General features: G+C 39.7%; 3 protein-coding genes across 5 annotated transcripts; 1 reads left to right on the top strand and 2 right to left on the bottom strand.

Moving 5' to 3' along the window:
• Window positions 1-484: 484 nt before the first annotated feature.
• Window positions 485-2989, top strand: LOC111808949. Its single transcript, XM_023695201.1, has 6 exons — window positions 485-953; window positions 1034-1148; window positions 2360-2435; window positions 2511-2562; window positions 2648-2702; window positions 2770-2989. Exons 1-6 carry the CDS (start codon window positions 603-605, stop codon window positions 2946-2948), a joined length of 828 nt encoding a protein of 275 aa, XP_023550969.1. The 5' UTR covers window positions 485-602; the 3' UTR covers window positions 2949-2989.
• A 1229-nt stretch (window positions 2990-4218) lies between these two features.
• LOC111808948 (beta-carotene 3-hydroxylase 1, chloroplastic-like) lies at window positions 4219-6792 on the bottom strand. Of its 3 annotated transcripts, none has more exons than XM_023695199.1 (9): window positions 6699-6792; window positions 6460-6612; window positions 6177-6345; window positions 5570-5629; window positions 5131-5202; window positions 4838-4972; window positions 4565-4690; window positions 4438-4494; window positions 4220-4366 (listed from the first exon to the last, which is right to left on the bottom strand). In XM_023695199.1, coding segments are annotated over exons 1-9 (849 nt in total). In that variant the 5' UTR covers window positions 6701-6792; the 3' UTR covers window positions 4220-4291. The 3 variants fall into 3 exon arrangements, with proteins under 3 accessions (XP_023550968.1, XP_023550967.1, XP_023550966.1); XM_023695198.1 differs by having other exon boundaries at window positions 6460-6652; window positions 6746-6775; XM_023695200.1 differs by lacking the exon at window positions 5570-5629 and having other exon boundaries at window positions 4219-4366; window positions 6460-6652; window positions 6746-6775.
• A 2926-nt stretch (window positions 6793-9718) lies between these two features.
• LOC111809227 (mitogen-activated protein kinase 4-like) lies at window positions 9719-16597 on the bottom strand. Its single transcript, XM_023695624.1, has 6 exons — window positions 16073-16597; window positions 13424-13553; window positions 13193-13330; window positions 12321-12653; window positions 10334-10517; window positions 9719-10247 (listed from the first exon to the last, which is right to left on the bottom strand). The coding sequence occupies exons 1-6, from the start codon at window positions 16243-16245 to the stop codon at window positions 10054-10056; spliced, it is 1152 nt and encodes a 383-aa protein (XP_023551392.1). The 5' UTR covers window positions 16246-16597; the 3' UTR covers window positions 9719-10053.

The raw sequence follows: 16597 nt of genomic DNA, 5'->3' as shown, positions 1-16597 counted from the left end.
ATATTTAGGGTAGGATATATATATATATATATATATATATATATATATATATATATATATATATATATATATATATATATTGAAAAGTAACCTTTTTAAAAAATCAAATAAAATGGTTAAACATCATTTTTCATAATAATTAGAGTAAAGGTAATTAAAAAAAAATGACTTTAAAAGTCATTTTGGGTCAATTCACCATCTCGGCCTGCGAGCCCAACGTTCTCGCTAGCACACCACTCGATGTCTGACCTTGATACATTTGTAATAGCATGAGCCATGATAGTAGATATTGTCTCCTTTGGCTTATTACACATCAAAGTTTCACAGTTTCAAAACTCGTTTATTTCGGAAAGATTTCTACCATTTATAAAAAATGTTTTGTTATCCACCATTGAACGAACATTTTCAAGTTAACCAAACCATATAAGAGAAAAGCTTCTTTGCTTAGCTCCCAAGGCAAAATGAGTGATATTCCTAACCCATTTGCACCAAAATGGCACCATCTTTGAACCCTTTTGTAGTTCCTTTAAAGCACTTTCTTGGGCGAGTCTTCATAAGAGGACCCCATCCATTCCTCCTCCTGCAATGAACTAATACTCACAATGGCCCTTATTACGAGCCCTCCTCCTCAAGCTCTCACCTTGGGCTCCCAACCATTTAGAACATTTGCATATACATCCATCCCTAAGAGACCCTCATATTTGTTTCAACAAAAGAAGCTTAGGAAAACAAGCTACACATTAGCCACCAACGTTAAGCCCCGTTTCGTGTTGTCGTGCTTAAAGGACGGCTCGGGTTGTAGCTTAGATTCATGTTCAAAGTCTCCATCAGAAATGGTTAGGAAATTGTACGAGTGCATCAATGAAAAGAAGTTGAAGGAATTGAGTAGTTACATGTCAGAAGATTGCCTTATTGAGGACTCCTTGTTTGATGAACCATTTATAGGGAAGGAGGTATTTTTGTGTTGTCATTCATACTAGTATGAATGTACAGAAGAAATCTGTTCTTGATTGTCCATGGAACCTACTTGCAGGCTGCTCTCAAGTTCTTTGAAGAACTAACTCAAAGTATGGGTCGGGATGTGAAGTTTAGGTTTCGTAACGTCTATGAAAGTGGCACGTCTCGGGCTGGAGCAACTTGGCATCTAGGTACTTCTATCTATCATTAGAGATGTCTATTTAGAATCCACGTTTAAATACAAGAGAGAGTTAGGAGAGATTTTTCGACGTAAGTGAAACGGGGCAGGGACGGAGATTACATTCTCGTCCCTGTTTTTGGCCTTGGCCTTACCTTGCCTGCGGTGGGGACAGGGACAGAGATTACATTCTCGTTCGTGTTTTTAGCCTCGGTCTTGCCCGCGGTGGGGACAGGGACAGAGGTTACATTCTTGTCCCTATTCTTTGCCTCGACCTCACTCGTGATGGGGACAGGGACAGAGATTACATTTTCATCCCTGTTTTCGAGAGGAAGGACGGGGATTACATTCTCATCCCCTGTTTTTAGCCTCGGTCTCGCCCGTGGTGGGGGCAGGGACAGAGATTACATTCTCATCCTTGATTTTGGCCTTGGCCTTGCCTACGATGGGGACAGGGACGAAGATTACATTCTCGTCCCTATTCTTCGCCTCAGCCTCACCTGCGGTGGGGACAGGGACGAAGATTACATTCTTGTCACTGTTCTTGGTCTTGGCCTCGCCTGCGGTGGGGATAGGGATGAAGATTACATTCTCATCCTTGTTTTTGGCATAGGCCTCGCTTGCAGTGGGGATAGGGACGGAGATTACATTCTCGTGCCTGTTCTTGGCCTCGACCTCATCTGCAGTGGGAACAAGGACAAAGATTTCATTCTCGTCCATGTTCCTGGCCTCGGCCTCACCCGCAGTGGAGACTGGGAAGAAGATTACATTCTCGTCCCTATTTTTGCCCTTGGCCTCGCCAGCAGTGGGGACAGGGGCAAAGATTACATTCTCGTCCTGTTTTTGTCCTTGGTCTCACCCGCGGTGGGGACAAGGATAAAAATTACATTCTCGTCTCTATGCTTGGCCTCAGCCTCGCTCGTGTGGAGATAGGGACGGAGGTTACATTCATATCCCTGTTCTTGGTCTCGACCTCACCCACAGTGGAGACAGGGACAAAAATTACATTCTTATCCCTGTTCTTGGCCTCCGCCTCGTCTGCGGTGGGGACTGGGACGAAGATTACATTCTCGTCTCTATTTTTGGCCTCGGTCTCGCCCGCAATGAGGACAGGGACACAAAGACTTCCCTACTCCCACCTCACTCGTGAACATCTCTATCTACCATCATCCCTCCAACTCTTAGGATTCTAATAGATCAACAAACTTGGTCATCATTCAACAGTATGGAAGAACACAAAGATCCCCTTCACCAAAGGTTGCACCTTCATAGACATCAACAACGAACAAAGAACCATACAGTAAACCAACCAACACACAAACTCAATACCTATCTCAACCAATTCCTCGCTATCTTACATGCAACTCTTATGCAGGAAGGCACAAATCATAATAGAACCACAAGTAAAAGCGGGGCATCTCATCTTGGTGAGTACACACAACTCATAACTCCCAGCAATTTCAACACATAAAATGAGTATAATCCATACAAATTGTGTAAACAAATCATCAGGGTATGATGAAGCTGGTAACCTCCTTGCTTGCTCAGTATCCAGCAATTCATAAATGTAAGTCATTTTGGATACCTTAAGCCATAGAACTTCATGAACAAACATGACATTATGGGTGTTGCAGGGGTGATGAAACTTTCCCACCAGCGTTGGGTAAGGTGGCTGGCCAAGATCTGCGTAGTCCTCTACAAGTTCTTCTTGCACAGCCTCTTGAGGAGCTATCTAACCTTTATACATTGTGGCTCTCTAATGTTTGTTTTTACACTCAAATTGCTACGTTGGGTTATAGGCTTCTTCAATTAAAAAATAATAATAATAAATAAATAAATTCAACTCCATCCGACCTCATTTAGAGAATGATTAATGGTTTATAAACAAAGAATACTCTCTCCAAAGTCGACAATATTCTACTATTGTGGAGAGACATGTTCGCTTAACAATTATTATTATTATTATGGATTATGCTACCAATCGCATTCGTACGTATAAAATTCTAATTTCATTCCACGTTTCTTTCTTATTTATTTCAATATTAATTCATCGTACACTAAATTACAAAAATGGGTCATAATTAGTTTATATGGTTGAAATATATTTTTTATTATTTAATTGATGACATGATAATAACCAAGAAAAGGTTTAGAAGTGCTGGTAGTTGGGTTAAATTTGGTTGGAATATCTTTTAGACTAAGCTCAATTGTCGTGGTTATAAATTTTTTTAAAATAAATAATATTTATTAAATAATAAATCCAACCAAATTATTTTGGATTGAGTTAGGTTGGTGTTGTAATTTTTAATTTAATATAATATAATAAAAAGAAAAGTCGGAAGAAAAAAGAAATTAAAATTGCGAAAAGATTAAAAAGAAAAAGAAAAAGAGAGATTTAAAAGGCTCAGTGATTGGCGTAGAAGTTTGTTGGAATGGGACGACGAGTAGTGCAAGAAAGAACGACGCGTCGTCAAGAAAAGGACCTGAATTTGAAAACACACTAAATGACACGTGGCGTGTTTGTTTACCCTTCTTTTACTTGCACGTCTTCTCTTTTTTAAAAACCAAGTCTTCCTTCTTCTTCTTCTCCATTATTATTATTTATTTTATTTATTTATTTTTATTTTTATTTTTTTTGTAATTTCTACTCTATAATTAATAAATTATAATAGCTTGAATATGATATCGACACTCTTAACATTTAGAGATGTCTATTTCAATGCCCGTGAAAATGAAGGAGGAAGTGTGAAGAGATTTTTTCCGATTAACTAAATGAGATCGAGACCAAATATATATAAGCACAACCTCACAGCTTTATATGTTACTTTAAAATTTAATTATATTTTTCGACTATTAAGATTTTTATATAACATATAATTTTGAAAATTCNTATATGTTACTTTAAAATTTAATTATATTTTTCGACTATTAAGGTTTTTATATAACATATAATTTTGAAAATTTAAGAACATATGAGAATACATTCATTAAACAATTTTTTAGAACGGATTGAAGATTTGATACATAATAAATTAAATTTATAGCTTAACCGAGCATCCGTGTTAATAAAAATAATTACACGAAGATAAAGATTTTAAAAAATAAATAAATAACCACCTATTGTTGATTATTATTAATATAATGAGAAAATTTAATTTAATTTCTGTAAACTTTGCTTCTCTTTTTAATTTCTTTCTGCAGCTCTTCCTCGCCATCCACGTCTTCCAGTTCCTGCAGCAATCCAAACGACGTCGTTTTTATTCAATTAAAAAAAAATTAGTGAGTGAAATGACGGAACTAACCTTGGGTCCTAAAAACAACCCGTACGGGACGCCGTCGAATTTGTCCGTATGATGGATCTGCAACAAAAAAAATTAAAAATTAAAATTAACTCCCAAAAAAACAAACGACATGTCGGGAATTACTTACATGATGGGCAGCAGCGACACGTCGTAAGTAGGGGACAGCAGCTATGGGACCCACAGGGAAACGACGGTGCACGAGGCCATCGTGGACGAACATGTAGGCCATTCCAAACACCGTAATTCCCAAACCCTGCCGAATCAGAATATGACACGTCATACAAAGCTGACCTGGACTTCGACAGTTTTGACCATTTTACAAATTAATTATTTTATTATTTAAAAAAAAAAAAAAAAAAAAAATTCAAATAATGTCGTAGAAATTAATGATGAGACATACAGCACCAAAACATAGACCGGGGAAGAAGCCTTGATTGAAGAAGCCAAAAGAAAGAAGAGCAATGGCAGGCACCGCGTTGATGATTGCAAACACATCGTTCAATTCAAACGGTCCATCCCTCGCCCTGTGATGAGACTAGCCTCACCCGTTCATATCAAAATGTTTAGTTTGAATCATTTACAAAATTTTAACACAAAATATATGAAAAAAAAAAATAATTTATTTTTAAAAATAGATCAACCAAATTAAACTAAGATTGAAAGTTCACACATTTAAATGTAACGCGCTATTACCTTGTGCATATTCCATAGCGTATCATGCCACAGTTGTTTATGTGCCCATCTAGCCCAAAATTCCATCCCCACCTAAAAAAAATTATTTTAGATAATTTTTAAGTATTTAAAATTATTTTTTTAAGTCATTTCAAAAAATATTTAAATACTTTTTTTAAGTTAAATTAATAAAAAAATATCTTTATATTTAGATAATTTACCTAAAAAAAACTATTAAATTTTCAAAAATTTTAATAATATCCTTATAAAAATATTAAAAAATATAGTTTAAAAAATACCTTATAATTTCTAAATTTTTTAATGTTATTTTTAAAATTTTATGAATATTTTTTTAAATATAATAACAAATGATATTTTTTAAAAAGTATTAATGAAACTTTTTAAAAGGAGATTAAATATTTTTATTAATGTAACCATAATTTTATAAGCTTCAACTTACAGCAGCTCCAACAGATAGTGCAAAAGTACCAAACATTTCCAAAACTGGAAAATCTCCACCCTGTAAATCAAATGTAATTCTGAATTATTTTCAATAATTTCCTTATAAATTAAAATTTATTAATCAAAATTTAAATAAACCGAGATTTAAATAAGCTCCAAATGTTATAATAATTAGTTATATAATATATCTTACACATTCATAATCAATTAATATTCTTCTGGAATTTGAATAGTAGTATATTTGATTAGTTTATAGATATCCTATTTAAAGGTTATGAATGTTGGATGATGGAAGTTTCACGTCAGCTAATTTAGGGAATGATCATGGAATAAGGGGTCGNTATTTGATTAGTTTATAGATATCCTATTTAAAGGTTATGAATGTTGGATGATGGAAGTCTCACGTCAGCTAATTTAGGGAATGATCATGGAATAAGGGGTCGGATGGAGTCCTACAAGCCTAGAATGATCATGGGTTGATAGGACAATATCATACCATTGTGGAGAGTTATGTGTTCGCAATTCTATTTCTCAATCGTTAACTGGAAGAGAGGAATAAAGGTGTTAAGAAAATTGGTAAAAGAAAAAGGGGAGGGGAAAAATACCTTGAGTTGCCAGGAGAATCTGTAATAGACAGCGATGGCGGCCATGGACGTGATCCCGAAGCTCGACACAATTGCAGCGACAAGATAAGCATCTCTTTCTGCTTTCTTCCTCCCCATTTTCTCCTCCACGATTACCTTCAAATCCTTAACCATTTCAACTTCACTCACTNCGAAGCTCGACACAATTGCAGCGACAAGATAAGCATCTCTTTCCGCTTTCTTCCTCCCCATTTTCTCCTCCACGATTACCTTCAAATCCCTAACCATTTCAACTTCACTCGCGCCACTTTTCTTCTTCACCATCGACAATCTTCTCGTGCTCTGTTTTGCAAAGCACCGCCATGGAACACGGTTCGCCGGAGGTGGAGCTTTCGCCGGTCGTTGAATTAATCTCCGGTACGGCGCCGCGGTTGCAACGGCCGAGATCCCCGTCGCCATGAGCGCACGCCGGCGAGCTTCGGATTGGATTGAGGATCNCTCCGGTACGGCGCCGCGGTTGCAACGGCCGAGATCCCCGTCGACATGAGCGCACGCCGGCGAGCTTCGGATTGGATTGAGGATCGAGGATCGAGTCGAGAAGAAATTGGAAAGGAACAGAAAGTGGTTTTAAAGGGATTTGAGCTCTTAGGCGGGGGTTGCGTATTCAATGTAAATCAGCTGTTAAGATTCGTCGTTTTTGGTATGTTCGTGAAATTACCAAAATAACCCTATTCATTTCGTTTAAATACTATTTTAGTCCATGTACTTTTCGGTCTTTTTCGTTTACATTTTTATCTCATTTTTTTCTATCAAAATTTTAGCATTTTTGCAAATATGGATCAGAATCGTCACGTTTTAAAATTAACGTGATNATTTTAGTCCATGTACTTTTCGGTCTTTTTCGTTTACATTTTTTTCGATCAAAATTTTAGCATTTTTGCAAATATGGATCAGAATCGTCACGTTTTGAAATTAACGTGACNCGTCACGTTTTAAAATTAACGTGATCAAAATGAAAATTCGGGAAGTGCAGGTACTAAATGAATAAAGGTGGAAACCCTGGACCACAAAGCTAGAGGAGATTTGGCTGGATTTGTTAGTGAGAGCTAACTAGCGAGTAGTTGCATAAACTAGCCGGTCACTAGGTTAGAAGTATATTCTTTTGAACCAAATGCACCTCAATACTTCCACCCGAGTATCCTGGCTTTGATTAGATTAAGCAAGGATCAGTTTACCGGAGTTAAGCAAGGGTCAGGAAATTGATAGAAGAATTCAGTCAAAGCTTGACTAAAAGGGCTTGTGTTAAACTTCACGGGTTGCTGACTGGAAGATATTGCTTTCTGTCGTCTATTTTTCCCTTCGTGATGTTCTCTTAGCAAAGTAGGTTCAAGTCACAATTTTGGCTTGCTCCAAGCTAGGCTCATGGACGGCAGTCAGTCGCTTCTACGAATCCAATCATGTGTTCATAATCTGATTAGGGACCAAAAGGAATATTTAAACATTTTTTTATAGTATACTGTAAAGTCAATTCTAACTTTATATAAGAAAAGTCTCTAAATAAAAAACTTTTAATTTTATATTTTATATAATTTAAAATTTAAAAACATAATTTTTCTTTCGAAATTAAGGGTTCGGATAAAGGTCGCTGTCAACTTTATCGCTTCCGTTTGCGTTTTGGGACCATTGTGTTTTGTTAGTTTTGTTTCATTTTTAATTTAACATCTTGTAGTTTCATCTTATTTTATGTTTTTCTTCTTTTAGGCATTAGGCATCGAGTGAACTTACGAATTTACCCTTATACTTCTTATGAGAATTGTACTTTATTGCTTTCGTGTACGTACACTATTGTCTTTTTAATTTCTTTTGTGTGTGTATATAAGGTGTTCGGTTAAGTCTAGTAACGAACACAACTTTCGTGTTTAGTTGCCAGCTTGGACAAACGTTTCAAAACTATTTTTGAAGTAAAAATCTTAGAATGAATAAATAAGACCGAAAATAGTGTGTACCGTGACTTGGAACAAAACTAAAACTCGAACACCATCACATCATTTAATGTCATCACTACACTCTAAATTTCTATCCAAAATTTCAATGGTTTTCAGTTTTAAAACATTTATAAAAGGTCAAGTATAATATTGCAACTTTTAAAATGAATAAAGATATTATTTTAAATAAATGGCGGCTCCAAGAACATGGGAGTAATGCATGCAACTCTATCCATCTTGTTTTGGGCAGACCAAAATTTTGAGAAAACGTGAATTGAACAATAGGACTTTGTTTGGTTCCCTATATTAAATCACCTATGGTTTTAGTTAACCAAACCATGAGCTTAAATTTCATGATTTAGGTTAATCTATAGTGTAACGGTTCAAACTCACCGTTAGTACATATTGTCCTTTTCGAGCTTTTTCTTTTTCGGAGTTTCCCTCAAGGTTTTAAAACATGTCTGCTATGGTATAAGAATTGTTTTGCTTCCTTCTCCAACCGATGTGAGATCTCACAATTCACCCCTCTTGGGACTTAGCATTCTCGCTGACAAATCGCTCGATTTTTAGCTTTGATATCATTTGTAACAGCCCAAACCTACTGCTAGCACATATTGTCTAAGTTTTCCCTTTCGAGTTTCCCCTCAATGTTTTAAAATGCATATGTTAGAGAGAGATTCTCACGCCCTTATAAGAAATGTTTTCTTCCCCTCTCCCACCGATGTGGGATCTCACATTCACCCCCCTGGAGCCCAGTGTCACGATCATACTCGTCCAGGGCGTGTTGTCCATGGCCGCATGCTCATGTCAAGCCAAACCTTTTATGTTTTTCTAGTAATGCTTTTCTTTTGTATTCCTGAGAGAGTACGACGTTTTGGCTAAATCATGTCTAGGCCTGCCAAGCATGAAATATCTCAAAATGGGGTGATATGACTAATTGTCAACTTCTCCCTACCAATAGTTATATACTTTGAGCCATTGTTATTGCCTTTTTACACGCATTTATAACACCAATTTCAATTTCTCATATCTTACTTTCAAAACCTTTCTTTCGAAATCTCTCTCTGCCCCCGTTTTCTCAAACTTTCTTCTTGAACCGAGACCAGAAGCTCGAGCATACGTCGCTTGGCCATAGACAACGCAAGAACAAATTGGCTTAACTCAGTTATTACTGGGAAGTGAGTGTTTGCACAATTGTAAGTGCGATTGTGACACCCAGCGTGGGAAGTGAGTGTTTGCACAATTGTAAGTGCGATTGTGACACCCAGCGTACTCACTGGCACATCGCCCAATGTTTGGCTTTGATACCATTTGTAACCGCTCAAACCCACCATTAGCATATATGGTCCTTTTTAAGCTTTCTCTTTCGAGTTTTCTCTCAATGTTTTAAAACGCGTCTGTTAAAGAGAGATTTACACACCCTTATACGAAATATTTCATTCCCCTCTCCAACCGACATGAGATCTCACGTAAGGTTAGAATTTACCGAAGTGCACGAGAAGCAATAATTCAAAAGATTAGGTACCAAGTCAAAAATATGATATAAGATAAGGGTATTAACATAAGATGAAAAGATGTGATTAGAATCTGCAGATTGATAAACACACAATGAAGCAAATACAAAGAAAATCATATCTATAACAATACACCCTTCAATTTATTTCATAAGTTCATTAAGATCCATGGAAAGTACAAGCATCCACAATCCTTTGCTCCAAAATCTCCCAATACCTAATACTCTGCGCCATTTTTCGATTCGTTTTTCGGGTCTTTCGTTCTTAGTTTCGTCGAATACGTTCATTCATATGGGTAACCATACAAGTTTTACTGCTGTTCTTATCTACTTGATCATGACAGTAAATCCTATTCAGGGAAAAGAAAACAAGTGTTCAGTTTCAAGCATCTAGATCACCTTAGACGCAAAGAGTCGTCCTTCTGCTTGATTCGTCGGGGTTGAACCGGACGGATTCTTTCCAGATGAGTTCTTTAATATGCTCTTCAGTGCACGACGGTTGCTCGAAATCGAAACTGAAGGGCCTGACACAGACTGGCTCGTCGTTGATGTCGTGAAGAGATTGCAAGTATGGATGACAAAGTGCCTCCTCCACTGCAAAAGGGTACAGAGGTATCATCACATATTTGATAAAAGATCGAGATGGTTTCGTGGTTAAAGTATGAACGGTTTTCGCAGACCTGTAATGCGTTTGTTTGGATCGAATACGAGCATCTTTTCTAGAAGATCAAGAGCAGCTGGAGACATGTTGGGAAATCTAGCTGAGAATTGTTGTTTCCTGTACTGTGGAAGCTGCTTGACGTATCTTCGAGCATTGTCGCTTCGGAGAAATCCTAGGCTGGCGTCATCCGGTGATCCTAGTAGCTTTTACATTGGAAAACAAAGAAATGATCAAGATATGCATGCTTTTCTTTTTTTCATCAGCAGGAATGAAGAGCTAAAATATTTCTGACAACGTCACGGTCGATAAAAACGACGACGAGAATCAAGATATCACAAGCGCAAAAAGAGATTTTCAGCGTACATAAGATGTCAAACATACAAGATGGTCATTTAGCACCACCACCATTGAAAAACCACTGTTATTTACGAATATGATCGAGTGAGCGTTGATAGTCAACGTCCATAGCAGAAAGAGTGTGTGCGTGTGTATGGAGGGAGAGTACGTTAGAAGCAAATAAGGAAGTTAATACAGAACGGAGAACGAGCGCTCAAGACCCGAAACACTATGATTCTCCCCTAGGCTTTTGTGTTGTTTTCCTTTTGACTTGTAGTGAGTTTGTGTTCGCTTTGGCCCGTTACGTATCGCCGCAGCCTCACGGTTCTAAAACATGTCTATCAGGGAGAGGTTTCCACACTCTTATAAATAATGTTTTGTTCCCCTCTCCAACCAACGTGGGATCTCACAATCTACCCTCTTGGGGGCCAGCATCCTCGCTAGCACACCGCCCAGTGTCTAGCTCTGATACCATTTGTAACAGCCCAATCCCACTGCTAACAGATATTGTCCGCTTTTGTTTGTTACGTATCGCCGTCAGCCTCATGGTTTTAAAACACGTCTGTTAGGGAGAGGTTTCAACACTCTTATAAAGAATGCTTCGTTCCCCTCTCCAACCAATGTGAGATCTCACAATCTTCTACCCTCTTTGGGGGCCCAGAATCCTTGCTGGCACACGGTGTTGGGCTCTGATACCATTTGTAACAGTCCAAGCCCACCGCTAACAGATATTGTCCGCTTTGGTCTGTTACGTATCGCCGTCAGCCTCATGGTTTTAAAGCACGTCTGTTAGAGAGAGGTTTCAACACTCTTATAAAGAATGCTTCGTTCCCCTCTCCAACCAATGTGAGATCTCACAATCTACCCTCCTTGGGGGCCAGCATCCTCGCTGGCACACGGTGTTGGGCTCTGATACCATTTGTAACAGTCCAAGCCCACCGCTAACAGATATTGTCCGCTTTGGTCTGTTACGTATCGCCGTCAGCCTCATGGTTTTAAAGCACGTCTGTTAGAGAGAGGTTTCAACACTCTTATAAAGAATGCTTCGTTCCCCTCTCCAACCAATGTGAGATCTCACAATCTACCCTCCTTGGGGGCCAGCATCCTCGCTGGCACACGGTGTTGGGCTCTGATACCATTTGTAACAGTCCAAGCCCACCGCTAACAGATATTGTCCGCTTTGACCCATTACATATCGCGGGGAGAGGTTTCCACACTCTTATAAAGAATGTTCTGTTCCCCTCTCCAACCAACGTGGGATCTTACAATCTACCCTCCTTGGGGCCCAACATAACATCCTTGCTGGCACACCGCCCGATGTCTAGCTCTGTTACCATTTGTAACAACCCAAGTCCACCGTTAATAGAGATTGTCCGCTTTGGCCTGTTACATATCGCCATCAGCCTCACGGGTTTAAAGTGCATCTGTTAGGGAGAGGTTTCCACAGTCTGATAAAGCATGTTTCGTTCCCCTCTCCAACCAACGTGGGATCTCACAGTTTGGGATGAAAATTTAGATCCTCGATTTAAATCGGCTAAAAGCACTTTTGACCCTTCTAAAACTAGAAGTCATTCCAAACTTAGTAAACTCTATCAAATTTTCCAAACTATAAAAAGAGTTGTACACACAAGAACATGAACTCGAACTCTTATAGGTATTAAAACTTGTACCTCAGTTATAAGTCTGAGTTGATGAACATAATCTTTTCCAGGGAAGAGAGGTTCTCTGGTCATGATCTCACCAAGAATGCATCCGACAGACCAAACATCGATAGCAGCAGTGTACTCCGAACAATTGAGCAGCAATTCCGGTGCTCGGTACCAACGAGTAACCACATATTCGGTCATGAAGTCGGTTTCAGAAGTCGTTCTAGCTAATCCAAAATCGCCAATTTTAAGGTCGCAATTTGCATTCAGAAGCAGGTTGCTTGGCTTGAGATCACGGTGCAGGACCTTGGCTGAATGTACATACTTCAGCCCACGCAATAACTGATACAAAAAGTACTGCAAAGTGCATAACATGTCAGTTTAATGGTGAGTTTAGCTTCAAAGACAAGGCTAATGAATAATGATTCTCTAAATATGAACGGCCCGTCATCCATACGCGTATCGTCATGCCAGAATATACAAAAACTTGATGCAGTGAATGGCCAAAAAGTTTCCATATTGAATGTATTATCACCGATTCACCAAAGGAAAAACAGTAACAACCTAAGTCCACCACTAGTAGATACTGTCCGCTTTGGCCTAGCCTCACGGATTTAAAACGTGTCTACTAGGGAGAGGTTTCCACACCCTTATAAGGAATGCTTCGTTCCCCTCTCCAACCGATGTGGGATCTCACAAAAACTTTTCTCGAGTCAATAATGATAACAAACTTCGAACTTTGAATGACCATTATTCTTTCTCGGTTTGGCTCGAACTCACTAATATCGGTCGAACATTAACTTAGATCCCAAAGAAGTATAAAACAACTATAAGTGTCATGAACTCATATTTTATAAAACGATCACTGGGGTAGGATCAAAATTGCAGCGTCAAACCTGGCAATGATCGTCGGTCAGTGATTGGTCGGAACGAATTATTTGATGAAGATCAGTGTCCATCAATTCGTAAACGATATAAACATCATTAAAAACCTCTCTTTTTGGTGGCCGAATGATGTCTCTGATGGCTATAATCTGCGAAGGGTTAAAAGTCGAGCAGTTACAGAGGACGAAGCAGATAAACGAGCTCTCAGCTCATCTAGCAGGGAATATAAAAACAAACCATACATTTTCGTGTTCCATGTGGCAAAGAAGCTTAATTTCTCTCAATGTCCTCTTGGCATCGATTATGTTATCAAAAGCATTTCCAATTTTCTTGATGGCAACCTCTTCATGTGTCTCAGAATTTACAGCAGCACTACAGAGAAAGAAATTATGTGAACCCAGCACACGGTTCGGTTATCGTAATCGTCGCGATATTACTCTAAACTTTAAAACGAAAAGTGGATCGACAAGGACAGTAAACATCTAGAAGTAGCNACTTTAAAACGAAAAGTGGATCGACAAGGACAGCAAACATCTAGAAGTAGTAGTAAGACAAGCTGTGATTGAGAGAAGACAATAGAAAAGGTAAGCCTTACTTTTGGTTTTCTTGAGTGGATCCCCAATCTAACTACGTTGGATTAGATCACTAGTTTTCAAGCTAAGCCAACCATGTGTAAACACGAACATAGCTCAACTGATTAAACCATACTTGTAACGGCCCAAGTCCACTGCTCTTTGGGCTTTCCCTCTTGGACTTCCCCTCAAGGTTTCTAAAATGCGTCTGTTAGGGAGAGGTTTCTACACTCTTATAAAGAATGTTTCGTTCTCCTCCCCAACTGATGTGGAATCTCACAATCCACCCCCCTTCGGGACCCAACGTCTTCGCTGCCACTCGTTTCTTTCTCCAATCGATATGAGATCTCACGATCCACCCCTTTTATGGCTCAACGTCCTCACTTGCACATCGCCCTGTGTTCACCCCCGTTCAGGGTTCAGACTCCTCGCTAGCACATCTAATACCATTTGTAACAACTCAAGCCCACTAGTAACAGATCCACCCCTTTCATGGCTCAACGTCCTCACTTGCACATCGCCCTGTGTTCACCCCCCTTCGGGGTTCAGCCTCCTCANGTAGTAAGACAAGCTGTGATTGAGAGAAGACAATAGAAAAGGTAAGCCTTACTTTTGGTTTTCTTGAGTGGATCCCCAATCTAACTACGTTGGATTAGATCACTAGTTTTCAAGCTAAGCCAACCATGTGTAAACACGAACATAGCTCAACTGATTAAACCATACTTGTAACGGCCCAAGTCCACTGCTCTTTGGGCTTTCCCTCTTGGACTTCCCCTCAAGGTTTCTAAAATGCGTCTGTTAGGGAGAGGTTTCTACACTCTTATAAAGAATGTTTCGTTCTCCTCCCCAACTGATGTGGAATCTCACAATCCACCCCCCTTCGGGACCCAACGTCTTCGCTGCCACTCGTTTCTTTCTCCAATCGATATGAGATCTCACGATCCACCCCTTTTGTGGCTCAACGTCCTCACTTGCACATCGCCCTGTGTTTACCCCCGTTCAGGGTTCAGACTCCTCGCTAGCACATCTAATACCATTTGTAACAACTCAAGCCCACTAGTAACAGATCCACCCCTTTCATGGCTCAACGTCCTCACTTGCACATCGCCCTGTGTTCACCCCCCTTCGGGGTTCAGCCTCCTCACTAGCACATCTAATACCATTTGTAACAACTCAAGCCCACTAGTAACAGATATTATCCGCTTTGGCCCGTTACGTATGTTAGGGAGAGGTCTCCATACCCTTATAAGGAATGTTTCATTCTCCTCTCCAACCGTCGTGAGATCTCACAATACTCCCGTCCAAAAAGATCACACCCAATTGTTGTGTTGAACTAACNAATGTTTCGTTCTCCTCCCCAACTGATGTGGAATCTCACAATCCACCCCCCTTCGGGACCCAACGTCTTCGCTGCCACTCGTTTCTTTCTCCAATCGATATGAGATCTCACGATCCACCCCTTTTGTGGCTCAACGTCCTCACTTGCACATCGCCCTGTGTTTACCCCCGTTCAGGGTTCAGACTCCTCGCTAGCACATCTAATACCATTTGTAACAACTCAAGCCCACTAGTAACAGATCCACCCCTTTCATGGCTCAACGTCCTCACTTGCACATCGCCCTGTGTTCACCCCCGTTCAGGGTTCAGACTCCTCGCTAGCACATCTAATACCATTTGTAACAACTCAAGCCCACTAGTAACAGATCCACCCCTTTCATGGCTCAACGTCCTCACTTGCACATCGCCCTGTGTTCACCCCCGTTCAGGGTTCAGACTCCTCGCTAGCACATCTAATACCATTTGTAACAACTCAAGCCCACTAGTAACAGATCCACCCCTTTCATGGCTCAACGTCCTCACTTGCACATCGCCCTGTGTTCACCCCCCTTCGGGGTTCAGCCTCCTCACTAGCACATCTAATACCATTTGTAACAACTCAAGCCCACTAGTAACAGATATTATCCGCTTTGGCCCGTTACGTATGTTAGGGAGAGGTCTCCATACCCTTATAAGGAATGTTTCATTCTCCTCTCCAACCGTCGTGAGATCTCACAATACTCCCGTCCAAAAAGATCACACCCAATTGTTGTGTTGAACTAACAAAAGAAAAAGAGCTAGCCAACCATACTCATTCAAACAAGCATTACCAAACCAAATTGCAAACAGAACATAAGATTTCACTAAACAAGTAAGCTACATTGAATCTCTACAATGAATCTACCAAGCAGATCAGCAGGAGAATCACCAAAACATCCACAAAACTTGTTAGAAAACAACTAAAAGAAGAGAAGAACAGCAGTTCAGAGATCAAAAACTTACCAAACAAGACCATAAGCACCTCTACCAATGGGTCGCAAAGGAGGAACATACTTAGCAGAAACCTCAAACAAGTTACCATAAACATTATACTGAACATATCGGCCGCCATGGGTAAGAACCCCTTTAATCTTCCCCTCAGTGGCAGCCGCAGAGCTGGACTCTTTAGTAGCCATTTTGGGAAATGGAAGGAAACCCAGAAACGCCTTCAAAGGAATAAGCAACCAGGGGAAGTGTTGGTTTCAAGTTACTAAAGAAATGCTATATTCGGAGAAGCGTCATGGGAGAACTGGGAAAAGGGTGTTGGGGAAAGCTGAATTTGGGGCTTTTTGAAAAAGTAAGGTCTGAAAAATGTGAAGGGCGATGAGCAATGGCGATTGATTGCTTGCTTGCTTGCCTCTGCTTCTTCTTTGCTTTATTGATCTGAAAATGGTTTGAAAATCCGTGAATCGAAGCCGACTTTTTTCGCTCCGCCAAAACAAACGCCCTTCTCCACTCCAATAAGATCTAATTAAAACCGCCATTAAT

This window comes from Cucurbita pepo, chromosome LG13, assembly GCF_002806865.2.
Source record: "Cucurbita pepo subsp. pepo cultivar mu-cu-16 chromosome LG13, ASM280686v2, whole genome shotgun sequence".
NCBI lineage: Eukaryota > Viridiplantae > Streptophyta > Magnoliopsida > Cucurbitales > Cucurbitaceae > Cucurbita > Cucurbita pepo.
The sequence above is the reverse complement of the archived record's forward strand: the minus strand, read 5'-3'. Positions and strand labels throughout refer to the sequence as shown.

Excerpts from the sequence above, each read along its gene's own strand:
- LOC111808949 (XM_023695201.1), top strand. The coding sequence starts at position 603 with ATGGCCCTTATTACGAGCCCTCCTCCTCAAGCTCTCACCTTGGGCTCC. Across the intron at positions 2,563-2,647 it reads AAGCGGGGCATCTCATCTTG|GGTATGATGAAGCTGGTAAC; the intron begins GTGAGTACACAC and ends ACAAATCATCAG. Across the intron at positions 2,703-2,769 it reads GTATCCAGCAATTCATAAAT|GGGTGATGAAACTTTCCCAC; the intron begins GTAAGTCATTTT and ends TGGGTGTTGCAG.
- LOC111808948 (XM_023695199.1), bottom strand. Across the intron at positions 4,691-4,837 it reads CCGGTCTATGTTTTGGTGCT|GGTTTGGGAATTACGGTGTT; the intron begins GTATGTCTCATC and ends CTGATTCGGCAG. Across the intron at positions 4,495-4,564 it reads GTGTCGCTGCTGCCCATCAT|ATCCATCATACGGACAAATT; the intron begins GTAAGTAATTCC and ends TTTTTGTTGCAG.
- LOC111809227 (XM_023695624.1), bottom strand. The coding sequence starts at position 16,245 with ATGGCTACTAAAGAGTCCAGCTCTGCGGCTGCCACTGAGGGGAAGATT. Across the intron at positions 13,331-13,423 it reads GCCACATGGAACACGAAAAT|ATTATAGCCATCAGAGACAT; the intron begins GTATGGTTTGTT and ends AACCCTTCGCAG. Across the intron at positions 10,518-12,320 it reads AACTCAGACTTATAACTGAG|CTACTAGGATCACCGGATGA; the intron begins GTACAAGTTTTA and ends CCAATGTAAAAG.